This window comes from Acanthochromis polyacanthus, chromosome 23, assembly GCF_021347895.1.
Source record: "Acanthochromis polyacanthus isolate Apoly-LR-REF ecotype Palm Island chromosome 23, KAUST_Apoly_ChrSc, whole genome shotgun sequence".
Lineage (NCBI taxonomy): Eukaryota > Metazoa > Chordata > Actinopteri > Pomacentridae > Acanthochromis > Acanthochromis polyacanthus.
Genome location: NC_067135.1, coordinates 8,840,355 through 8,867,640, shown reverse-complemented (window position 1 = coordinate 8,867,640; position 27,286 = coordinate 8,840,355). Strand labels below are relative to the sequence as shown.

The 27,286-nt window shown below is 38.7% G+C and overlaps 1 protein-coding gene across 1 annotated transcript in view; it reads left to right on the top strand.

Annotated features, from left to right (window-relative positions):
• Window positions 1–27,286, top strand: part of LOC110962536 (pyruvate carboxylase, mitochondrial) — a 627,844-nt gene that overhangs the window by 368,375 nt on the left and 232,183 nt on the right. The window contains 1 exon segment of the mRNA XM_051943654.1: window positions 4,553–4,671. Coding sequence (XP_051799614.1) covers window positions 4,553–4,671 — 119 coding nt within the window.

The window sequence follows — 27,286 nt, the reverse complement described above, 5'->3', positions numbered from 1 at the left end:
CTCTGGAGGTTTCTGTGTTGCTCACTGGGTCTTTATTAATCGTCCCTACAGCTGGGTAAGCGGAGCTCAGCACAGGTAGCATGCACACACATTTTAATTGTTCGGTTTCTGTCGGACTCCGTGCCCTTTCAGCTGGGAGAACACAACTACAGAAATCTGTGTGTAGGTGTTGTGTCTCGGTAGGTTTCCTCTTTCTACGTGCCCTCCCATGTCCTTGTGTGTCTGTTTGTGTGTGCGTCCTTTGTCTGTTTGTGTGGTCAGGGCGCGTATTGAGCTGTGAATTTGATCCCTTTTAATGAGTCTCTCTGGTGGAGCTACTGATTCCATAAACGGGACTAATTTCTCTCTTTAGACACAGCTCCCATGACTGTGCCTGAATATTTTTACACAGATAATGTTTTACAAGTTCAGTGTTAATATTGTGTTGCATGTGGGTGTTTGCACTGTGCTCCTGATCTGTGTTTAATATCCTCCTGAGATGAGGCTTAATTCCTCCAGTTATGAGCCTAATAAGAGATGCAGGTGTTGTTTTTACTCGGGTGAACCATTTGTGTACATTCCTGTGTGTTATGCATGAACAGTTTTTTTTGTTTCGTTTTTTACTCCAACTGCATCTTCAAAACACTGAGTGTGGCTTTTTTTTTTTTTTCAGGTCGTTTTGTGCTCGTTTAGTTGCCAGATTCTAATTGCTGCAATTTTAGCTTAGGGCCATTTCTGTCTCTGCAATCCATCCCTGTCTTTTCCTCTGCCCGTTTGAATGTCTCAACATTTATGCTCGCCAAATGCAAATCAAAGCAGTCCTGAAGGCACAAGGCTTGTTTAACAATTAAGGACTAAACATGCATTTTTCTGTTTGAAGACACGACTGCGAGAACTGGTTTAGATCATTCACTTCTCCCCTCTCTGATTTATTCACCTAGTCTGGTTCCCACAAAATGCCTAATGCTGCAAAGAGGGAGGGAAGACAGCAAAAACACAAAACTGTCTTTTTATCAAATAGTTTCTAGCTGTTGTTTTATTAAATGTACGTGGTGCCGTTGCCTTCTTGGTTTCTCACATCTGTGTCCTCTGGGGAAAATTAGATTTGCTGTTTTGTAGCTTGTGTTTTTGGACATTTGATTGCTCACAGCCCTTTAATTTCATTCTGTTGTTTGGGTGTTTTCTCCACACAAAATAGGGTACATTTTATAATATGGCAAAGCTTTGATTATAGGAATAATCAGTGATGTGGCTGGATCTGATCTGTGCATCTCACAATGTGCTGCTGTGATTGGTTAAATTGGTGAAAATTGTCGGAACACCAATCAGATTGCTTTGCTCAAATTATCTGTGTAATTTGTGTAAATCCACCAAGTCGTACAATTGTGATGATAATAATAAAGTTTATTTGTATAGTATTTATATAGCAATTACACTCTGCATGCAGCTCCCACTGGGTAATATTAAACTGGAGCGGAGACAAGCCAATGTGGAGTTGTGAAAGACGAGTATGTGAAGTGCCGGTGTTGGTCTACGAATGTGCGACTTCTAACAGAAAAGCAGCCTGTTCGGGTGTTGCAATCTTAGCAGAGCATACGAAGCAAATGAGCTGAGTTCGTATTGAAACTGGGTTTTAATGTAGTCTGTGCTGCATCGGATGTTAGACTGAGTACAGATCAAAACTTTGCAGACACAACAGCTGTGTGAAGAAAAATGATGACAAAACTAAACTGTGAAAGGTATAATTAAAACTTAAAATGGAGACTTTTAGTAATTTTTTTTAATGATAAACTCTTGTTGTTCTCTGGTAACATGAACATACTGTCGAACATTAAATGCTACTTTTCCATATCACAATGCACGACCATACAAATATTTATGTTTGAAGACAAGAAAAACATTTGATCAGCTAAATGGAAGTCCTATTTGGTCATCTTACAGCCGAGATATAAGATGAGACAGGATTTTTAGAAACTTTTAACTATCGCTACCAATTTGGTCATTTTTGGACTCAATATCATCACTTATCTGAACAACAGTAAAAATCCATGGGCTTTAAAAAAATGCTGCATATAGACAGACATTTCAAGAACACTGTTATCTTGTTGGGTTCATATTATTCCAGTCAGCACCATGTCCTTAAATCCACTGGTTTGGTGGCCTGAGTGCATTACGTTTGCAGCCATTCTGCGCTCCGTACGGCTCCAGTGATGCATACAGTTCAGTTTATTACATTCAGGTCTCTTGCATTGGCATTTTCATTATTCAACCTTGATCTTTTCTTGTCCTTAACCAAGTTTCCTAAATGAAATTATAGACATCTTAGTCATGATTTATTAGTGGTGGATGTTGTAGCTGGAATATAAATGTAATACATCGACGGTGAACATTTTGTAGACCATGGCCAAGTTCAGCCTGCGTGCTTCCTCCGATCTATATTTTTCTTAGTATTTATTGACATTCCGTTTTGTTTACTAAAGCTTGCATTATTTCTGCCAACACTCTTTATTTTAACCGTGAAGTCCCTTTTTTGAGAGAGACTCTCCAGCTATATACTGCACTATCTCTGCATGCATCACGACAAACACTGAGATATAAAGATAAAGTCAACATTATGCATTTCATTTCTTGCATCAAAAGCACAGCTGGGAACAGTGATTGTGCTGCTGGAGCATCAACGTTATGGCCGGTAGAGCAGTGCTCCTCCTGGCAGTGTTTCAGCAGCAGGGAGTGGCCAACTTGAAGCAGTGAGGTGTCAGAAATAATAAAATTTAACACAGCTTGCACACTCTAAAATGTACACCAGGGCATCAGTTCTCACAACTTCATTCAATGCATGGGTGCAAGTAAAACTAATTTATTGATACAAGTAAGCTGTATGTGGTAAGGATTATTTTGATGAGTTGTGTTGACATAATAACATTGGTAATTGCAACAACTTAATAATGGGTGTAATTCAAACTGTAATTTTTGTTGTTTTTCTTAAATCAGGTTGTAGTGACTTAGGGAAATTGACTTCATAATAAAATATTTCTTCACCACGAATTCAAGGTTTCAAATCCCATGTGATACTTAGTTAAAATACCAAATTCAGACAGTTAAAATGGAGTATTGATGGGGCTGTAGTTTGAACAAATATGATAAAAAGCACAACTTAAGCAATACGGCCTGTGGTGATTGTGGGGGAAAAAAAGCTGATTAAACTGATGATGACTCTGAATGGTTGTCAACTGACAAACTTGAGTTCATAACTATCTTGAGTACATCTCCGAATAAAATCTTAAAATGGCATGGAAAATCTTGTTGGAACTACCAAGTTTTTTTTTTATTAGAAATCGACCGAAAGCCAATTAACTAAGTGGAAAAGATTGAGTGGCCGCCAATTCTTGTGACTCAATGGAGTTTACTGGTTGAACAGAATTTATTTAGAAGGTTACCTAACTATAAATGATTGATGCAAACTGTTGAGCACAAACAGTTTTTTTTCTTTTTCAAATGTAATACAGCCAGAAGTAGCATTACTTTTTCATAACCAGGTCTCATGTCATTCTTATGAAAATGCATCAAGTTAAACGTACAAAACATTTAACATTTATGTAATGTGTGAAGAACTTACTCGTGTGGGCACTGGCAAAAAAACAAAACCCCTCCAGTCTAATTGATATATACAGTAAACCCGTCTTTGTGTGCACAAAGCCTGTCAGCTTTGCTTGCTCCATTTGCATATTTTAATGATTGAAATTGTGATTTTGAGGACAGAGTGTCATGTTTTACAAATTGTAATGCCATTGAAAACAAATTTACCACTATATGAATAACCTAACTGGACTTGTTTCACGATTTAGACACAAAATGCCATTGAGGACGCTTGTAAGTGGATCTTTGGGATTGTTGTGTTGCAGATCCACTTAAGGACTTTCTCCTTGCCTCATATTCCTTCAAAAAAAAAAAAGAAAAGAAAGGTAAATCTAAAATGTCCGATCTGTAGATCAACAAATTAGCTGCTATTTATTGCTCTCCCTTCTGGTGTTGAGTATATAATATATGCAGCACAGCACATACATCTGAGCCTTTTGGCCTTTATTATGTGCTAATTACATGCCATTATATAAACACAGTATTCTTTGAGCCACATCTGCACTGTGTTCCATCATCTAGAAGATGTATTAACGTCTCCGCACCAGCAACAGAGTAAATTTCCTGCATATTTATTGTGCCAGACAGTAATTGGGATTCTAATTGCAGTGTTGTACCTGAAAGGTAGTCGAGAAAATAGTATTTTATGATGAGATTTCAATAAATTCAGCCTTGATTAATGATCCAATTCTACATTACAGAAAAATTATGAAAACTATCCTCCTTTCTCTTTACAAATAAACCACAAGCCAGATTGTTAACCCATTTAGTGTAGCCATATTTGCTTGAAGAGTAAAAACAGGATTTTTTTTGTTTCATGGCTGATTAAGATGAGTGGACTTTCTTGACTGTTTGCACAAAGAATACAAACAGTATTACTTGTATAATTCAGAGCTCTAAAAATACTTTCTTGATTTCTATTATTTTTTGGCTGCAGGTTGGATACGAGAATGCAGGCACGGTGGAGTTCTTGGTGGACAAACACGGCAAACACTACTTTATTGAAGTCAACTCCCGACTCCAAGTTGAACACACGGTCACCGAAGAAATCACCGAGTAAGTAGCAGATGTTTGCATATACAGATGGAGTTGGGCTGGTGGGCAGCTATGTAATTGTGGCGCTTGTCCGCAGACAGATGTGCTGCTTCAAGGTTATAAGGTTCCCGCTCTGGAAATTGGCTGAAGTAAAGAGAGTGGAGGGATGGAGGAGTGTAGATGGTGTCAAGAAAAGAGGTGATGTTCAGTGTGTGAGGGAGAATCAAAAAGAAATGGATGAGAAGGAAGAAAGGCAGGCTGAGAAGAGGGGAAAAGAAAGGATTGATCGAAAGAACGAGAGCCAGAACAGGTGGAGTCGGTGAAGAGAAAAACCGAGAGATGAGGTCAGAGAGAGAAACGGGAATGAAGGAGAGAGATGAGAAGGAGAGGGAAGATAATGAAAGATATAAATAGCATTCCGCTCTACTGATGACCTGTGAGATTTGCTCGGCTGAAACAACACAGATGGGTCTCAGGCTAATACACAAGTCACAATAGCACAAAAAGCACACCCGGTGCAGGTGTAGCTGGCCGTTCAGTCACACCCAGACCTGAATCTTTGCACTAATTCATATCTTAGTTTCTGCATTACTTGCTTAATTAATAAATTGACCTGACAGACTAACAAACCAGAGCAATTAAAGCAGCAAGTTATGAGGGAGTTTTGCATGGAAACAAAATCATCTGTTCCTATGGAAACTCGGCATGACTGACAACTTCATCTGTATCCTCTCGCTATTTTGATCATCTCTACACTATTGTTTTGCTTCTTTCATCTTCTTCAGTCTTTCTTTTTTTTGCTTTTTTTCATTACGCAAAGAAGCTCTTTGATCAATTTGAGATATTTGCGTTACACCACAGTGAACTAAACCAACTCTGGATGAGTGGAAAAAACTAAATTTCATCACTATGCATTTATCTTTGGCAATCATGAAGACAAATAAGCACCTTTGTCAACAAAAACAGTATTTCTGTCAAAGCATTAGTTTCTTATTTTGAGTAAAACTGTGTCATCTTTTAAAGAAATCCTGTCAGTTGAGGTCTTGAATAGTACTGGTTGTCTTAAAAATGTGGCTAATGGGGCTTAATATGAGGTTATGAAAGACAAATGTGGAAGTCATCAGACACATCAGTACAATTTTGTGCAATTTAGATTAGTTTTTTTTTGTTGTTGTTTGGCTCTAGTTTTCAGACATTGTCGTTGCACAGTATACACCAAAATTACATAGCAATCCTGTGCAATTAAGCTACAAAACAGATTTTAAAAGTAGGGCAGCAAGAACTGTGCAAATGTAAAAATCTGATTAAAAAAAAAAGTATATACAAGCTTACTCCATGAACACAGCGTTGTAGCTTATTGTTATAAGGATAGCTTATTTGCTGCATTGAGAGCTATATCAACTGTACTTTCAATGTTTTTCTAATTCGCAGTGTTTCTAAAAAGTATTTCCATTTTTCGCTTTTATTGCTTTTTAACGGTGAACCATGGTCAATTTAATTTAGATTTTTTTAACTCTATTTCTTCCTTTACATTTTAGATTTTTAAACATTTGACATTACTTTGTAGGACTCTGTTTTCACTTTTCTTTGTTTTGTAAAGTCTTGTTAAAAAAAGGCCAAAATTACATTGACCATAACTTATTGTTGAAAAGCAAAGGAACTGAATTTATCTGATTAGATGTCGTCAGTGAGTTCAGTGTGGCGTTGACATGTTATTGAAAGTCTGCGTATCAATGAGTCCCAACAGAAATCTTGAATACATTTAGCTCCTCACTGAATGCTTTCAAAATCGTTTATCCTTCTTTCCTCCTTTGGTATACATTATTTTTTATGATGGTCTCATTAGCTGTAGTACAGCAGGGATGTGTGTTGGTCCTTTTGCAAACATGAAACATGGATCTACACATGATCTTGCATAAAACAATACAAGCTGCCAAAAGCTCCTCCTAAGACTGAAACAGATGTAATAACTTTGGAAGAAATGGGCACAGTTGCCTACTGTGAAAAGGATAAAGACAATCAAACTGAAAATGGTCTTTAATTAAATCCACCATTTCCAGCAGAGAGCTATGACCTCAGACTTGGAGGTCTCTTTCCGGCTGCTTCACTCGTTTCAAACCTCCCCAGTGTGAGCTGAAGGTCACAGTCTGGTGAAACCAGAAGAACCACGACATCTACATAAAGGCCATGGTTGTCTGCTGGAACATGGTGGGTTGTTTCCTCTGGGTTGACAAATGAGATACAGATGGATTGGTGCATTACCAGCAGTAATGCAGCTCTTATACTAGACTGTTGTCTAAAGAGGAAGTGGATGCAAAAGGCAAAGTTTCTAATTTTCCAGTCATTACAGTTCTAAACCTCACCTATGGTCAGGAGCTCTGGAAAAGAAAGAATGGGGCTGGAGATACAGTTGGCCAAATTCAGTGTAATCCAATGCCAGAGGGTGGCTGGGCTCAGCTTTAGAGAAACTGTAAGGAGCTTTAAAGCCGGAGGGAGTAGAGTCGCTGCTCCTTTGTGTCTAAAGGAGCTGAGGTGGTTTGGTCATCTGATTAAGATACCTCCAGGGTGCCTTCCTTTGGAGGCTTTCTGGGCAGTGTCTAATTGGGAAGAGACTTCAGGGGATACCCAGAACTTGCTGGAGAGATTATATATCTCATCTGGCCTGGGAACGCCTCGAGATTCCCCAGGAGGAGCTGGAAAACGTTGCTTGGTAAAGGGACATCTGGAATGACCTGCTTAGCTGCTGCTACTGCAATCTGAATGTGGTTAAGTGGGAAACAATGGATGAATGGTCCCAAATTGTGATTGTCATTATGTTTTCAGGATCTGTCCATTTGTCCATCTACATAACTGCCCATTTCATGTACTGTCCAGCTGTCCTTGACATATTTTGGACTCCTTTGGGGAATTGAATCATTAATGGAACCAACCATTACTTTAACTTGAGGATGAATTGATTACAATTTAGTGATCAAAGATTACTGTAACCTCACAAAGCACATTTTTGGCCATGAATGCAGAATTCATAAGCAAATTATGATAAAAAAAATTCAGTCTAAGAAGATAAAATGAGGTGAGGACATTTTATATCCAAAACGTCAAATCTGGACAGAAACGGATGCAAACTGCAGCTTGACTGCTTGGCAGTGATGAACAACTGCAGGGCATTAATTTTACTTTCCATTTGTGTCAAGTTTTGCATTGTTGCTTTTTTCATAATGATTTGTTTGTTGAATTCCCTCTGTAGTTTCCAATTTCTTTACATTTGTCTTGCTGTGATAGATTAAAATGAGCTGAGTTATACTGTGCTGGTTTTAAGGAAGCAATAACTTAGCAAGAAGATGGGATATTTATCTGTCATAAATCATATATTTCATGTGCACAGTGCAGATATTGCCATAATGTAAACTCCCCAGGATTGCCTTTCTTTTCTGCTACAGTTATTGAATGCATTGTAGCGTCGTATACATTAAAATGATGAAAAAATGGCAAAAAAAAAAAAAACGAAAATAAGGGACACCGAAGAACTCTGGCAATATCATAGTAATATTTTCATCTACTTGCAACTCAGCAGAGACTTTGGGCTGCATTATATGTGAAAACATAGTTATACAGGAAAGATCTTCAGTCTAAGTTGCACATCAGAGTTTCTTTATTCTGTCTTTGTGCCACCACCACTTCCACTTACCCCCTGCTCCCAGCAAACTGACAAAGTATTGCAGATCTCCCCCAATTCAGCCATGCACCAGTTTGTCAAATCCTCTTCATCCTGCAGAGAAAACCTCATATCACAGAAGAAGTTTGACATTTTGGGGAATTGGGGTCATTTGAATCGGCAGGGTGTAGTAATTGCCTAAATCTGCATCCTGCATGAAATGAATGAAAGTTTCACCTGTCACAAGCACGACTTTGATTTCAGGCTGAGGTCGAGCTCCAAGCAGTGAGAAATTACGGCCTGTAAGGGAACAAAGAAACCCCATGTTCATCCATCTAAATTGTAAGGGAAATGTGTTCTTTACGAGGGGTGTATTGCATTTGAGTGCAAATGACAAAAGTGAAAACTGCATTGTGGTTTTATTCGAACGTTATGTCCATTAGTCTCTGAGCTTTTTGTTTCGCTTGACTGCACTCCCAGTCTCTGAGGTGTGTGAGGACATTTATTCTTGTTTTTGTGTGTTTCAAACCGACTCTGTTACTAACAGACTTGTCAGGGAGGTATTTTTTTTATACTGGGTTGTAAAACTCACCTCTAAAAACTTTCATTCGCCCTCTCTCCTCCCCACAGTCTCCATCACTTAGATCTCTCCTTTTTAATTCCTTTTTTCATCAATCATTCTCCTTATTCCCTGTTCAATTTGCTAACTTTGTCTTATTTCAACCTGGCTGCAGTAGAGCCTCTGCTTGATAATCCTTTACTTTAATTCTGTGTCTGTGTGTGGTACATGCTATCAAATTTAAAACTTTTTTTGCAAGCAGTTCCTGTGGATTCTCTAACTTACAATTGTTATTCACTCTTAACTCCTCCGTTTCATTCTTCTCCCATGTCTGCTTTATTTGTATAAGATATGTCGATTTGTTTTTGGCTTTCGTAAGCTTTCTTTTTCTAGCTTTTGATTTTCTTCACTTCTTTATCTTAAGTCTTTCTTTCTTGCTTCTCTGAGGGTTTATCCTCAACAGTGATGCTGTACAGGAGAGCATTGTCTCTCGGTCTTCTGGTGAATAGAAATGAGGCTTCTAGCTGATATTCACGTTCCCAAATGGTATATGAATGGCTTTGGATATCCCCTGTCTCGTGACATTTCTCTGCTGGTACCAGCAGATTGACATTTTTGTTTCAGAATGGAATGTCTCAAAATTAAACTGACATGAAACAGGATTTTGTATTTTAGTTTTTGGCCAAAGGTCCGCAAAAATACAGTCCCAGAGCTATCCTCTGCTCAGCTATCAGATCAATCCGGCTACATTTGGTGGTTGTCTGACTTGCACCCTGATCTGATTCTGCACATTGTGGTCACAAAAATCTATCCAAACAACTTTTACGAAACTCCTCTCCTTCCTCATTAAGCAAAAAGCTACACTCCTCACTTACATTGACCTGAGAAATTGCTAGAAAGGCCTGTGATCAAATATCTCTATCCAGACAGATCTAGAAACGGATCACATGGTGATACCGGCCGTAAATGGACTCTAAGCCTTGTTTACTCTGCAATTAGATGCTAAAGTGACACTAATACGATGTTATCTGCAGCGCGGGTCAAAGTAACCCACAAATTTCGATCTTAAATTCTCTCTCGCTCTCCTTAATCCATCCTCTTTTCCTTCACACCCATCAATCTCGTCCACCATTCCTCCCTCAAGCATTTCCCTTCATCTGTCTGTCCTCTGGCAACTCGGTGCATCCATCTCTCCACCTCTTTCCATTTCTTCATCTCCCTTTTCTCTCTTTCTTCCTCGCACCATTGCCTCCTGCTCTTCCTCGCTCTCTTTTCCCTCCACCGTCCTTCCACTCCTGTCAGTTTCTTCCTCTGTATGTCGACTGCTCAGTCCCATCACTCCTCCTCCCCCTTCAGTCTCATTCCTCTCTTCCCTCTCATCCATCTCATCTTTGCTATCCTCACCTCTGATTCGCATTCACCTCCTGACTTCTGTCTGTACATTCATCTCTCCCCTTCTGTCCTTAACCTCACCTTTGCCTCATCCACTCCGACTCACGCTTCATCTTTTCTTTGTCCCTTGTTGAACTTGTCCTATTCTGTCCTCGCTCCCTCCATCTGCCCTCGCTTATCATGCTGTCTTGTCGCTCTTGACCTCCGTCTGCCTCCCTGCTTCTTCCATTCATGTATTGGTACAGGTGGCAGGAAACATGAAAGTGTGAAAGACTGACTTTGATGTAATTAAATCACATTGGCAAAGTCCAACTACACAGGCAAGCCATTAAATTAAATCTGTGCTGTATTTGGCTTTGGTTAGTAGGCCCATCAAAAGCAAGGGGAGCATATTCCATTAGAATGACACAATGTCCCAAATAGTGCTTGACAGATACTGGATTTTTAAAGGCACTAATGTAGTTATATGGGGTTTTAAAAGCTCTTATGTATTCTCAGATTTAAAAATACTCACATAGTGGGATGCACTCATTTGTGCACTTGCTGTTTTCAATCTTGTCTTTTAGTTCTAGGGTATTTTTTTCAATGTGCATTTGCTGCCATGGTTGCACTTTCATGCAAGCCACAAAGAAAACGAAAGGCTTGCTGGAGTATCTTCTGTCATGTCAAGAAAAATCTCCAATAACACTAGAAAATGAAAAACAACTCTACATACTACTTCACTCCCAACTGTGTTTTGCTTGGTTACATCATTTTAATGTCTGACCTTCATTATTCAGAATGATCTATGCGCAGAGTTTGACAGTAGAAGGCTGTTTTCACATTCATCTACTAAACAAGAAAGGTTTCTCTTCACTCACTTCAAATTTGAATTTAACTGATTTTATGACACCAAAAATTGTCTCAAAGCAAATCATGGCGCAATATGCAACATAAATGCGCTGTGCAAACTTGAGACTTCAGCGCACATAAAGAGAGAGTGGACTTCAAAGTAGAAGACATATTTTGTGCAGGAATTATGATTTAGAAATAACAAATTTGTGTAATTATTGATGTTGGAGTTTTCAATAATGGAGAAGGATGAGGTCAATTTTAATGGATTCTTTTCCAGAATATACAATTATTTCACTGAGTTCTCTATTACGTTTAGTGAAACCTACCGGTAGTTCAATGTAGGGTGTACAGCAGTCGTGCAAGAGATACACAAGGCCTGGAGGTTCTGATTTTTCTTCAAACTGCTCTAGTACTGATTGAACTGTACAAGGGAAGCATTTCTATTATTTACCGTTCCCTTATTGATGTGAATGCAATGGACAAAATAACTAAAACAGTCCCTTCACCTGAGCTGCACATTACATCCTAAAAAATGACGCACATTTGAATTATCACCGAGAGACAGTCAGTGGAGTATAACCGGTTGTCTAAGCTTGGGTCTCAACAGATTTTCCTCCTGTGATGAACAATCAACAGAATTTTAATTTATGCAAAACTAAAAGCTAGCCTATCGTATTTCGATAAGTATTTAGACCGTGGATAAGCACAGGATCCCATTTCACCTTATAGCCTATAACCCTTTGATGCACAACATGTGTCAAAGGTGATCCAAATCCAATGGGTATCTCCTGACCCACGCTGTGCATCAAAGGGTTGATGTATTTCCACACCTTGATTGAAATCCACCTGTGATAAATCATTCCGATATGGTATGATTTGTAGAGGCACGCATTTGTCGATATAAGGTGTCTGTCAGATAAAAAATAAGCAATGTGATCGAGGGAACCTACTGCAGAACCTAAACAGGATTGTGTTTAGCCTACAAAAATGATCTGCTACGGTGACAGTTCCCAAGAGCACAGTGACCTTCATAATTCTTAAATTGAAAAAGTTTGGAACAACCAGACTTGTTTTTTTTTTTTTTTTTTGAAGGAACTGACTGCTCAGCCAATCTGAACAATCAGTGGAAAAATCCGCCTTGGATAAAGTGGTTTGGGCAAATACCACATGGCTGCAAATGCCTTTGAGCAGTGAATCCCCACATTTCGTGTGTCTTTCCATTTTCTCTATGTAATAAAAGCACAAGTCACAGATGCCTAAAAGAGAATTTTAAAAAGTCAGTTCATCAAAAAACCAGGTTTGTACTCCCGAAATTCTGTCCGGAGATATGAGAAACTTCCAGGACAACCCTCACTGGCGTGTCCATGTGGAAGCATCTTTTAGACAAAGACACATAAAATCACCTGAAGTACTCCTAGACTGTAAGATACAAAGTTCTCTGGTCTGATGAAGCCAAGCTTGAACTGTTTGGCCTCAGTTCTCAAGTGTCATGTCTGAAGAAAACCGGGCAATGCTCATTGCCTAATACTACCCCAACAGTGAAGCATGGTGGTGGCGGCATCATGCCATGGGGTGTTTTTCAGCACCAGTGACAGGGGGACTGAAGCTGAATAGGGCAAAATATAGAGATGTCAATAAAATCTGCTCAATCAGGACCTTCAGGGTTACCCTTAAAAAGTGGCCTTCAAGACACAGCCAGGACAATGCTGTGATGTCCTTGAGTGACCCAGCCAGAGCCCTGACTTGAACACAATCAAATGTCTGTGTTTAATGTGTGTGTGTGTGTGTGTGTGAGACCTGAAAACGGATGCCCACTAATGTTCCCCATCCAACCTGACAAAGGTTAAGAGGATCTACGGGGAAAGAAACCCAAATTTAGGTGTACAAAGGTAGCCGTCTCATCCCCAGACTGTAATCGCTGCAAAAGATTTTTCAGCCAAGTACTGAATAAAGGATCGGGGTACTTATCTCAGTGTGATAGCTTTTTTCCTTTACAATACATTTTGCAGAAACTCCTGAAATCCGTTTTTTTTTTTTTTTTGCTTTTATAGTGTATTGAGTATAGATTGATGAGGTGAAAAGTGAATGTAAAAGACTTCAGCATATGACTGCCAAAATACAATATATGAAAAGTGAAGGGGTCTGACACTTAGTAAATGTACTGTTGAACTGCAGGGACTTGTACTTTTTGTTTTTGGCGTTTCTGCTACAGTCTTGGCCAATACTGATAAATCAGTGATAAGCTGGGCTGTAATTTCAAGCACAGTCTATCTCCATAACGAGAAAGTCCGATGTTATCACCACAAACCTTACCCAAAGACTATTTTGAGTTTGGTTGTTTCTCTTTCCACACGTCCTTCCACATTTATTCTTTTTCCTCCTCACTGTGTAGTTCTGGCTGCTTTTTTCTCTGTGTTGCTTTGATTGTTGTCATATCTATCACCTTTCTGCATCTCTGGCATCCTGACAAGGTGGTATGGTTTTGACTGAGAAGGCATCTTCTGACTTTGCCTCCCCTGCTTCTCCCTTTCTCTGAGCAGTGGTAATAGGTGCATACACAAGTGTCAGTGAGGAGGCGGAATACCACAGTCTGTAATCAAAATGAATGCACACACATACACGCTCATTCATAGATGCATACAAAAATACACCCCCGTATTGAACAATTTTGATGTCCTAAGGCATCGGCAAAGACTCAGACACACTGCACACAAGGAAGAAACACTGCACTGAAACATTATATGAATACCTATTCATCTGTCTTCCTGCTTTAGTGAATTCCTGCGCAATAGAGGCAATTCTGTCTTCTGCCTCTGACGATGTATGCACACAAAATGTGAGATACAGGCAAGCTATATTTTGTCTGGGAGGCTCAACCTGTGTGTGCGTGAGGAGGAGAAGCTTTTGTGCGAGATGCTTGTCTGAGTGAGTGTTTGTGAGGAGAACGCCTCGGTATTCAGCTCCAGCTCTGCCTTTGAACTTCTCCTCTCTCAAGGTTCAATTTGTCTATAATTTAGCTGTAAATGATCTTTCCTTTTGTGCCATGAATGTGTGTTTCTTCGTGGCAGTGTGCAGCAAGGCGGTGTGTGCGTGAGTGTGCTCATGTTGCCGTCAAGGGACATTGCACATTTGGTAGATTGGTGGACAGGAGTCTTTTAGATTCTAAAGTGATGTAATTATACCCCCAGGCTCACGCTGGGCTCTGTGTGCTGAGGAGACAGTGAGGGATTGTGTGCCTGTTTGGATGTAACAGCACAGGGGACAGTGTTTTACCTTTAATGTGGGTCTGAATGTGAACGTGTGAGGGACAAATGGCAGGAGGTAAAGAGGTCCTTCACTAGTGCATCTCAAAAAACTAGTACCTTGTGAAGAAAAAAAATGATTCAAAAAGATAGTATTTCCTGTTCTGTATTAATTACACATGACGTAAAATCTTTCAATCATTGTTTAAATTTTTTCATGAAAATCAGTAATCAAATATCTCAAATTTTTTACAGTATTGCTAAAATTAATCAAACAAGAGATTTACAGTATGGTAATGTCCAACTTGATTTCTACATTCAATACTTGGTTGGGAATCCTTTTCCACATATTACTCCATCAGTGTCGTGATATGGAGGTGATCAGCTGTGGAACTGCTGACGTTGCTGCTTTGATAGTGGCTTTTATTTTGGTCTGTATTTTTGGGTCCAGTGTTTCTCATCTTCCTCTTGACAATGAGGTTCAAGTCATGTGCTTTGGTTGGCTAATCAAGCACAGTAATACCATGGTCAGCAGATTACTTGTTTGTGGTTTTGGCTTTATGGAAAGGTGTTAAATCCTGCTGGAAAAGGAAAACCGGTACCTCTGTAATGCTTGTCAGTCAACAGAAGCATAAAGCGCTCTAAAAATCTCCTAGTAGACCCCTGCAGTGGACCAACACCAGAAAATGACATGAAATGGCACCACAAATCATCAGACTGTGGAGATGCTCAATTTCAAATAAATAAGTCATGCTAACATCTGACAAACATTTTTTTTTATCATTGCTCACAGGTTCAACTTCCCTTAATTCAGATCTCTTTTTGTAATTCCTTGTTTCTAACCTGGACAGCCTCCATCTTGTAGGACTAATCGTCTGATTTAGAGGTTGTTGGAGGTACAGTAAGCTCTGGCTGCCAGGTCCAATATGAGCAATAAGTCCCTGGAGAATGTTCAACTTTCTCTCCAGCTACTGTGGCTGCACAGACATGTGGCTACTGATGAGTACAGAAACTCTCTCCAACTGCTCTCATTAATGGTCAGGTAATTGCACTGTTGAATGGAGTCTGATTTAATTTTATGCTTCAGATCTTTTATTGTGTAATTCATTAAACTACAAATTGAAAATGTAGGTTTATTTGTTTTTGACCTCTCACCTCAAGCTCTTTGTCAGCTGTTTCCAAAGACAAGAATGAGCTTTGAAGTCATATTTATGAACAAAAAGCTCTTCAAGTGATTAGAATTAAAGGTTAAATATATGCATTTAAGTGAAACTGGACAAATTTACATGATTGAAAGCTCCACAACAGCTGCTAAATGGGACCTCCATTTAGGAACTGCAGAGGCCTGATTGTTTTGACGTTGTTGAAAATAAATGAATATAAATAAATCACAAGTAATTTGCATACTGTGTAAAATGTAAATAACTTTGGTTAAGCTTCATCGTTCCAACATATTTTATATACAAGGACTACCAGCTACTGTAAAAAAAAAAAAAACATCAAGGCAAAATATTCATTTATTTTTCTCTTAAGTGTTGTCAAATGTTATCAGTTATGTAAATAAATTGCTTTTTTTTAGAAATATTTCTGCTACATAACTTCTGACACTGAGGTAAAAATGAAATGACTTTTTTCAGCATGTTTTGAAGTTCTATTTCATTTCTGTTTTTTTGCAAGGCACATGTTTAAAAAAAAAAAAGTCAGCTCAAGGTTAACTTATTGGTGTGTCTGAATGTCATCAGTCTTCCTCAGTGAACTGCAAAATAGCACATTGCAGTTACTAAGTTGCGTTTGAGTTTCTGAAAACGGGCGCTGCAGTTGCTGCTGTTTTTTGGCTTCATAAATCTATTAAAACTCTGCAAAACTGCTGGCTCCGCTCACCAGTTCTTTGACATTTTTCCACTAAACCACATAAGTGAAAGGTCTCCCAGCTAACTGGCCAGGCCAACGAAATGATTTGGCCATGATATTGACATCAAAATCCATAAACCCAATCTACCTTAATGTTGTAATGCCCGCCTTTAATGCAGCCCAGCATATAGTGAGTATGTTTGCACACTTTACTGCTGCTATAGGATGTCAGGACATGCTGAGCTATACAATAAATTGTGGTCAGTCATGTGTATTATCTTTCAAATGAGAGTGACATGTCATGATTTGCAAATACATACTAAATATTTCCAGTAGAATTTGATTGACGGGACTTTTGATGGCCCTCTAACAAAATATTGGATTTAAGCCATGAGATGATGTGCCAAATCTTTGCTGCAGTGTTTTCTTGCCAATTGTTTTTCAGTCTTTTTTAGAAAAGAAAGGCTTCTGGAGCAGTGTTTAACCCACAGAGACCAATAAATTAAATCTCTTTTATTTCAAGATCGGAATAAATATTTTCCCACAGAGTAATCTTAAAACTAATCTATGAGGTCATTAGACAAACTGCATTAAATTCATTATAGACATATTGGTGACTCGTTAATGCAAATTTTTGATGAAGAATCCAGTAGCGCACAGAAATATCTATCACCAATCGTTTTCCCGAGAAGTGATTTTGAAGCTCAGTATCGGGGCTCCAGCTGTTGCATCAGCTATTCCAAAAAAAAAAAAAAAAAAAGAAGAGTTGGTGTAAGTGGAGCTTTAGAATAATCTTTAGTCTTCATACAATTAAAACGGGTCAGTTGTGAAACATTTCAACTTCCTTCAGATGTCGTGAATAGGTGAAACTAGTTGACGAGACCAAAGCCTTTTTTTTTTTTTTTTTTTTTAAATATATAAGCAAGGCTATGAACATTTCTTTCCAAAGTTAGACATTTTAACATGGAGGTCTGTGGGGATTGACTCATTCATGGAGCCAGCCTCAAGTGACCGTTTGAGGAGCTGCAATTTTTTTTTTTTAGTGCTTGCCTTTAATTTTCAGCCATGAAAGTTGTCTCTTGGTGTTGACTCCTGCTTCTGTATTTACGGGCACCAAAAAATATTGTTTCGTTGTCTGAAAAAAATCCAAAAATTCAGCAAAAAAGATTCACACATTTCTGGAAATTTGCAAAACCTTCAGGAAGAAAATTCAAATAGTTACTTCACAGTTTAATTTTTATAAAAAAAAAAATCCCCCAAGTTTGGCAAGAAAATTCATGTAAATATATTCAAAAAAGGATAAATGTCTTCCAAAAAAAATCCTAAAAATATCTAAAATGATTATATATATCAGTAAGTCTATTTTCTTTAATATTCCCACAAAAAAAATCAATTTGGTTGATTGTGTGAATGTTCTTAAACATTTTTAACATTTCTTTTTTCCACCAAAAAATGTTCAGTGGTTTCCCAAAAATGTTGAAAATGTGGACATCAGAAATTTCACTGTGAAAATATATATTTTTTTCCACATTTTTAAACTGTAATGGGTCAATTTTGACCCGCTTTTGACTGTGCTTTCACATTTGAAGCATTTAAAGTTAACGAATTCCATGGAGAAATGGTATTGATCACGTTGACATCTAATATTGATCACTTTAATGGCAATATTATTTAAAAAGTTGTATAATATCCATCATAGTGAAGTTTGACCCCAATCAGAACATCGTGTGCAGCGACAGTATCTTTTATTTTGGAGAGAACAAATATGAATCTACTGCACAGTGTTCAGTGTAAGTGAGGAATAAAATCTGAACCTGATGTTATCTAATACCTCATGTTTAATACTGCAATGTGTGCTGGTTAAGAACAAAAATAGCAGTGACTGCATAAACGGCCTGCATTAGCAGTTATTGCTGTTTGTGTAGAGAGAATGAGAAGCAGCGCTTTAGAGAGATGCCTTACATTGCATTTAGCAGTAAACACAGCAATGAGATGAGCAGATGAGGCTACTGTTGAGTGTGGCATTTTTTTAAAAGTGCTGCAACAAGATTGTGACTATCTTCCAACAGAAAATGAGTGTTCTCTTGTTTTTTATTGCTTCTATTTTGACAATTTTGCAGACAAGGACAGAATTAGTGTGCATGTTATTTTGGGCTTTCTTGCTTTTGGCTATATGTCTGCATCCATGTGGGCTTGAGAGAAAGAACACCAACCGTTTTCTCGCCTCTTTAGTGTGGATATGTGTGCGTTCATATGCATTAATACAGTATGTCAATGCTTGAGAGAATATGTGTGTGCCGCACCTGGTTATTTGTCTGTTTAGGCTAGCTAATTAGTCTTAAATGACCGCCCTCCATCTTCATCACCCTGAGAGTGACAGAGAATGAGTGTAGGTAAGAAAGGCAGAAAGAAACAATGGGTCGCATTAATAGACAGTCTGACAAACGAGGGGTGGAACAGGAGAGAAGGAAGGCACATGAGGTGAATAAAAAGACCCAGAGCTGCTGTAAGAATAAAGCACAGCGGCCTGCTGGACTGAAGTTTGAGGTCTGCATTGGTTAGATATGTTAGAGTCCATAGAGAATCCCCACATTAATGCATTTTACTGTGAAACCGTTTGCCGTGATGCATAGTAATGCCCTTTCGCTATCCTTCACTTTGTCGTCCAGCCTCATTTGTTTAGTCTTTCTGCTTGTCTTGCGATTTCTTCGTCATTCCATTTCAGTCTTTCACTCTTTTTTTTTTTTTTTTTTTTTTCTCCATCATTTGCTTGCTTTCTTTTGTTCCCTCCTTGTCTCTTCCGTTCTTCATTTCCTCCTTGTTGAATGTTCGGTACAGCAGCCAGCATCTTCTGCTCTCCACTCTTGGCTAAGATTTTGAGCTACATCAGCAGTTACCCCCCTCTCCCTCTTCAGTTCTCCCCTCTCATCCGCACTTGTTCATGTTTCTTGGCACATAAACTACATAAAGGCCTTCAAAAGAAGGTCAAATTGGAATAATTATGCATTTGTTTTCAATTAACATACTACAATGTAGGTACATGCTTTTTTGAAAAATGGCCACTTTCCTCTCTCGCTTTTTTTTTTCTGTTTCTCTACCAGACTCTCCTCTCTGTAGAAGCTCTCTGCATGTAATTCTAGCAGCATTTGTTCCTCTCATCACTTTCTTTCTCTGCTTACTTTCTCTTAACTTCTTTCCTCTTGTTCCCGTGGACTTTATCCTTATATTCCATCCGTCTAGACAGAATCTTTTCATTGCCATTTGGTCTGTTTGTCTGTCTGTCGGCAGGATTATGAGTAAACTGCCAAGCTGAGTTTCATGAAGCTTGATAAAGAGATGGCGTGTGGTCAAAGGAAAAACCTATATTATTGGTGTGGATCTGGATCAAGGAGTGAATCCAAGAGTGTTCTTTTTCACTTTAATTAAAAATTGAGAACTTTTTTTGTGTGTCTGTCTGTCATGGAGAGAACGTCACAACTACCTGGCCAAATTTCATGAAGCTTGATGGAGTGTGGTAAAAGGAAAAGCCATAAAGGCAAGGAAATACTGCTGAGCCCTACAGACGATATGCCTGGACTCCGTGTAATGTGCTAGATAATGGTTGTCATAATTGTGAGGAAATCGTGTATATACCAGTGATTACCTGAATCAGCCTTTATATTACAGTGTGCTCCAATGTTTGTGTAAAGATTCAACTGAATGCGTGTGTAAGCATTGCGGCATACTGTACAAGTAAATCCAGCTATTTTGTGCGATTTGTGTGTGTTTAAGTGCATGCCTGAGCATTTGTGTGTGTGTGTGTGTGTGTGCACTCTGGGGAGTTTTGTTTGGTTTTGTGAGCACGTCATAAAATAATTTTAAGGTGATTATAATTGTGCAGCGAAGCATACAGTGAGTGATTGAGAGGTAAGCAACTGAATAGGAATGAGGGACGTTGCTGTGTTTGTGTGTCCTGACATCAAGGGAGACTTTAATTTATACGAGCGAATGGAGGCTATTTATGGTAATGGCAAGGATGCGTATTGTGATTGTAATCACAGCCATCTCTGTTTTTTAGTTGTATGAAATGTCTTGACGCACACGGCTGAAACGTGAGTTTCTCATCTGACAATGAATATAACATTTTTTTTTTACATTTACTGTATTTGTACTGTAGAGGCTGATCATTAATGAATATAGGGAATTGTAGGTAGCCATTAGCACGGAGGCAATAAGGACCGGCAGGACACAACGGTGGAAAATAAAGAGCTGTAAGCCTCAGGAGCTCAGGGCCTTTTTACTCACTTCACACTTTCTTTGCAGACTTTGGCAGTGTCACTATATGTCTTAGTCAGGAATGTGACAAGTTTTTTTTTTTTTTTTTTTTCCACACTTGGTCTGCTCAGAAATGCCATCTGCTTTCATGTTTATGGTATTATGTGGCAGTATGCGTTTTCTCAGGAAGAAAGTTGTCTGAAAGCTTGTGTCCTCCTGTATATGGCTGGATTAAAGAGAGCTTCAGTGTGGCAGTGATACACAATGTTGGCTAATATTCAAAGGCTCAGAATGTGAATAAACAAAACAGAAAAACCCACATATTTTGTGGGAATTAAAGAGCTAATATTCAGACCTTTCTCACCCATACGGCTTTTATTTCATTTTGGAATAAACATTTTTCAGAGTTTTGAAACTATACCTGAGGACACAAGCAAGGCATGTTTTAGTGTGTGTTAGGAATTTCTTTGAAAGCTGTTTCATAGTTTATATTTTGGCAAATTTCCAAAATAAATTAAAGAAGTCTGTATTGCAGAGTCACCATGAATGTACAAAGAACCACTATTGCATTGTTGGAAACACAAAAAACAAACACGGTTATTATGATGCCAGATCTGCAGTTGCAAGTTGTGTTTTTGTTGTTTCTTAAATAGGTTTGTGGTGATTCTCAGGTAAACTGGTGTCCCTGGAATGTTTTTTCACATTTCTGTGTTCAGACTTGCCTGAGAGTTGGATTTTTGTCGAAAATCATCAGTCAAATCAGACATGAGTGGGTACTTTTAGTTTTGTTCTTACTCATTCATAGACAATGTCATGTTAGACCATTTTCAAACTTCGTGTTGTATCACACACATAAGCTGAAACTTCAAAGATATCAAGGTCATCATGTGAATTGGAGTAATTATGGAGCAGTGCAGCCCCCTCATATTACCCACTGGGGAAAGGGATATAAGCAAAATGAGAATGTTGTGCACCAACGTGCTGTAATGATAGCATTTTGTCTTGAGAAGAAAGAACAGCAGAAAGCTAAATGAGTCTGGATGAGAAAATGGTCGAAAAGTTGCAGACAGCACAGATTGATTATTCCTCAGCAACAACTTTACCTCTGTTAATTTCTGTGGGAAACCTTCTTCCTCAAGGGCTGGAATGTTTGCTTGCTATCATGCTGCTCCAAGCGGTAATTGTAGCCAGCCTGATAAATGTCAAACATTTCGTACTAATTAGGGCGTCCAGGTTGAGACTGTAAGCATTTTGGGAGGTTTTTGACTGGATCTGTAAACGCTGTACAGGAAAGTGTCTCTGCAACGATGACCTTTTATGCTGAAGTTTTATATGAATTACTGTACTCTGCCTATGCCGCCACACTGTCCTCTTCACGTGTAATCGTGACAAAACTGCACACCCAGGAGCACCACCATTTACCCACGGCTAGAATTATTGAAATCGTAATTTGCATGAATTAGCATAGCAGAAATGATAAATTAAACTGTAATTTTCATACGTTTCGTCCAGTAATCCCTTTTAGATTCCTCTGAAGCCTTTTACTCAGGCTTGGGGCTTCTGAGCCGAGTTGTATCAAAGACTTGAGGAAAACCAGAGGATTCAGCATCAAAAGGAGGTGTATGCTGGGTAAGGCCCTGGGACAGACATGCGTTTGGGGATAGCAGCGGGTGGGGGACAAGTGACTAGTCCTATTTTCCGAGCTTCAAATATTGAGTCTGCCGCAAAAGATGAATAGCAGAAGCTTCTTGAATTTAGCTGAAGACTCACTAATGAAGACGTCGGCTTCATTTCTGATTTGATTGTGTCGTCGTGAACCACGACGGATTTGTCAAGCACTGATTCACTTTGTGTGACATACTCCATGTTGGGCCTACTAAAGCCTGGGAGAAGGTGCTGGAGTGTTGTCGGTTTGAACCAACCAATCACAGGTCGTGTTTGTCAATATTGTTAGGTTGTCACTCCCACACATCAGCTAGCAAACAGGATGCCAGGCTCTGCTGCTTGCATTCAAATGATTCACCAGCCTGTTAGTCAGAGAGCTGTGAGTGGAATATAATGGGGTGGAATGACAGATGAAATCCCTCCCAGACAGACGTAAAGGAAGCTTTGCAGCTTTGCCGGGCTGTCTCACACACAGCATGCCTACCTATTGGTGTATCACGCTGGGAGTCCCGTTGAGAGGATCATTTTATCTAATAAGGCTTGCACATAAATGTGCCTCTATTTCCTTGCCTGTGCTGGGAGAGGCTTCCCTCACATGTTAACAGAAGTGCACCTTTACATGCATACATTAGAGGCACATTTACAGTCTGCTCTGAGCATTGGGTTTAATTAGGAAGATTTCCACCTGAGCTGTGCTACATGTAAAGGAAAACCTAGTGCCGTACAGTTGTTTCATGGTTGACGAGTGCAAAACTATGAAATGCAAATTGTGAAAGTGAGGATAACTGTGGATTTGGAACTGCCACTCTACATATTTAAGTCATTATCTTGCACAGACGTCTGAATTCATCACTGTCTGCAAACATGTTTCTATGATTCATATATCCTTTTCTCTGCAAATGCTCTGCAGAATAACTGGAGGCCTTAATTCTGGTGGTTGAATTGAAAGGATCAGGCTAGGATATTTTAGATTTTGTAATTCGCAACAAGTCTCAAAAAAGGATCTGAACTAGCAATTAACTGAACAATCTGACAAGTATTGCCTTTGTGTCCGAGGCCTGACGGTATTCCTCTGTGCGATAGAGATCAATTTGTCCAGATACGATTAAGAACACATCAATTGGCCAGAGTGCTGCTCCTTCATTATGATGAATGTGTGGTTTGTTTTGAGTGAATCTCAGTCACTGACGAGCTACAATAAGATAATCAAATGTATATGAAATGGGAGCTAAAATGCAGTCTTTCCTCCTTTTTAAGTAGTATTTGCTAAAACTACAGTACCCAGCTGTTGTTGTAAATTTCATGCCCTTTTTCCAAAATGAAACGATGTATTTCTGACCAGTATTCACCAAAAGAACCAACGGATGGTCCCGTTTTGTAGTTACAATGTGAAGTTGGGCTTTGCTATCAAACTATATTTCCTGGTATTTTGCTGTGTTTTCTGTTATTTCTCTGTTATCTGGCTTTTAACTCCGGTGCACATTCTTCACTTTCTCCTTTCCTTATGCTGCACCCCTCAGTCTTTTCTTTAATGTTGTCTTCAATGCAAGTCATTTCATTTCTCTTTCTGTTGTCTGCATTTTATTCTGCCAAAGCTCACATTTTATACTTATCACATTATCTGAGCTGGTCTATGACTCACAGCCTTGTGTCTCTATGTGTATTTGTGTAGGTTTCATCACAAACATATATTGTGTGTGTGGATATCCTCCTGTGGGTTTTCCAAATATGCACTGTGGTGGTTGATGCATTTTTAACTGTGTGTGTATTTTGTGTGTTGATGCACATATCGATGAATGTGTTTATTTCGATATATATATGTGTGTGCGTGTGGTGTATTTTTTTTTTTATCTGTCTTCCCTTTCTCTTTCTCTATTTGTGACTTCCACTGTGCAATTTTCCGAATGAGAGAACTTGGATTGCATTTTATCAGGCCTGTGTAGGCTTTTGCATTTGTTGGTCTGTGTTTGTCTGCTGGTGTGAATTTGCAGAGTTGCTGTATGTGGACCTTCTTGCAGACTTCTCTTATCTTTCAAAATTAAAATCTCGATTTCACTGAGCTGTAGTGTGGCGGATTTTTCAAGGCCGGTGACTAATCAGTTATTTTTTTTAAAATGGAAATCTGCATGATAGATGCAGTTTGGTTCAAAATGTTTACAGGGTACAGTAAATCTGGATGTTGATCAACTCAAAAGGGGTTTCATAATTATGTTTGATTTTAGAAGTAGCTGTTTACAGTATTTAAACGAGTCATTAGATTTGAACAAATTAAACTGCTTTTCTTTTGGATTCCTCCAGTGGCAAAAGTGATAAGATTAAGGTCCTGAGCTTGAATATTGGATTTGATTCAATTAAATATTTATAATTGGAAACAATTAATCACTCTTAATGAATTATGTGAAGCAGGTAACCTTTCTTTCACCTCAGTGGTCGGTCAGGAAAATGAGTCCCAAAGAGAGGGTGATTTGTTCAAATGTATGCATCTACTGTATGTTTTACTCTCCAAGGTCACAAGAATAAAATATGAATGCTGTTATATGGTTGACTTTTGCTCTGAGATACAGTACCTGGAATACACAGATAAGAGTGAGGCACAAGTATAAATACAGTATATGTTGAAGTGTTGTGTAGGTGTAGGAGCAGTTTTTCTGGGTTTGTGGAGGCTTCTGGGACCTCAGTTTGTTGTTTAGCCTTCTGGTTATGTTCTGGGCCCAATTCAAAGTTAAATTTGTGATTGGAGGAGCCTGCTTGACAAACTGGATGCTGTGTCTGCACTTGTTGTCGACTTAGATTGGGTTTTAACTTTTACTGCACACTGTCTTAGTAAAGCAAAGCTTCTATCAAAATGTGTTTTATGAGGATGCAGATTTCCAAATAGAAGGTTTATGGTGAAATTAGTTCAAGAGTTTGTGGCGAAGGTAAATATCAAACAAGGTACTGAATCAGGAACCACAAGACAGAGTGATATCGAAGTTTAATTAACCTCCATGATGTCCTCAAATGCACCTCAGCTCACTGGTTTTACCATTCATTCTTGACCTTATGTGGGAGAGCTCTAACTAATCCTCGACTCCAAGTAGGCCTTGAAACATAGTGAATGTTACAGAGTTCAGATGATGATGAAGAGTGATTCAAATGGAGCACAAATCTGCTTCTTGCCTGCTGCCTTAGAAGCCTAAACGGCCAGTGCTGCCTTTGATAGTTGAAGGTCCAAACTCCTGCTGTGATAAAGTGACTCACTGGAACTGAGATCAAAAATCAAAAACCGTCCTCATCTCCTTGCCTGGAACTCTCCCAGGATGTCCTGTTATATAAGCAGGTCAAGCACCTGAAAGCAGAAATCTGGTGAGCAGGACAGGTGGGGAGCGACTGTTGTTGTCGTGGCCAAAAGAAGCTGTGTGTAATCGTAAGGCTTGTTGGGGAAGCTAAATGGATGCAGATGGATCCAAGCTGTGCACAGGTGCAATGCGCAGTTGTCATCGTGCCACAGTTCGGGTCCATTGTGCTGATTGTTCTCCCTCAGACACTTCAGGACGTTACAGAAGAACTCTGCTTCAACAATCCAACTCTGGAGGACAAATTCTTAGTGCACACTATCATGAATGATGACAGCTTTCCTTCCCCAGGGGTTCTCCTCACTTCTGGTGCTTTTGCTGGTTTTGGAAACTGCAGCTCTTCCAATGAAGAGGCAAAAAACCGTTGTCTGGCCATTTGGTGGTTGCCTCAGACCTGCCTCTAGTATCATGAATGTTTAGTAACTGGCACATACTGTAATGTTTTCTTCTCTCCTCCAGTTTGAGAAACTGCAAATGTGCACCTACCATTTGTCACACATTTGTACTGCAATCTTCTAATTTATTGTAAACTCTTAGATCACACTGTGTATGTAGATCAACACTTAAACCAGATCGGAGAGCAAGAATACGCATCTACACTATAAAAAATAATATATTATTAAACTGTTTTTGATTGACTTTTTGAACAATTTCCAATTATTTTACGTTTCCTCAGTTTTGTTAAATTACAGATAAGAACCAGTAAATCACAGAAAATAAGCATTTATTTCCATTATGAAAAGAACATGCCAAAACTGTATGTCCATGTCCAAAATCTGTATTTTTATTACCAATGGTAATTCATTCTTTGACAATGTTTGACTATAAATATACACATTTAAAAAAAATTATTCAAATCAACAAAAAAATCTAACTACTTTGCAGAAATTTGCCATTTGTTGAAAGAAAAATTATGTATATTTAGAAATGAAAAATGGTACATAATTTAAAAAAAAGTTATTTTGGCCTTTTTGCCTTTATTATAGTGCACAGTGGAGAGATTTTTTTTTATTTTTCACAAATAGTTTTATGAATTTGTTCTTTTGCAATGTGTGGCCATAGAATTACACTTTAACTGTGTAAATCAGCTGAAAAGCTGATTTTTTTTTTTTTTTTTGCTTATTTTATAGATATTTGCTGTTATTTTCCTAGTTATTACAGTCTATGTACAATACCATATTCCACTGTTTCTTCCAACAGATTTTTTCTGCCACTCTTCCTGGCAGATTGTTATTTTTGCAGAAATTTTCTTGCCAGTGCATGTTATGATGAGCTGTATGTGAGACAGCAGGGTTGATAAACAAACACTTGATATACCGCTCATGTTAAGTTGTGCTGTGAAGCTAATAAACCCAACATTCAGACTGCAAATAAGCTGTCACAGCAGCATTTACTCGACAGGCATGTTGGATTGCTATCAGAGAATAATATAAAATATTAAATATGTTGCAAAAATGCTTCCAAAAGGAAAGTGAGATGGAAATCCGGCCGTGGTTTACATGTCCCAAAGTTGTAACTGCATCCATCTCTCCAGGACACGTACAGAATCTTTACTATTCCTCTGCAGGGTTTGTACTCCATGATTATGACAGGTGAAATTACACTTAAATCCGCCCTTTAATGCAACAGCAACAGGAAGACAACAGTTCCAGCAATCTTTATACACATGATCATCCAGAAGGAGCACTAAGCTGTTGATGCATTACTTCCTTGATAGGTTCAATACATGACTGTGAGAGAGCCACTGTTTGTAGTTTACATGTATTGTTAGTTAACTAGTTAATGCTTAAGTGCCCAAATAATCTTCAGCTATTTGCCAATTTACCAAACAGCTCAGGGGCTGTACAAA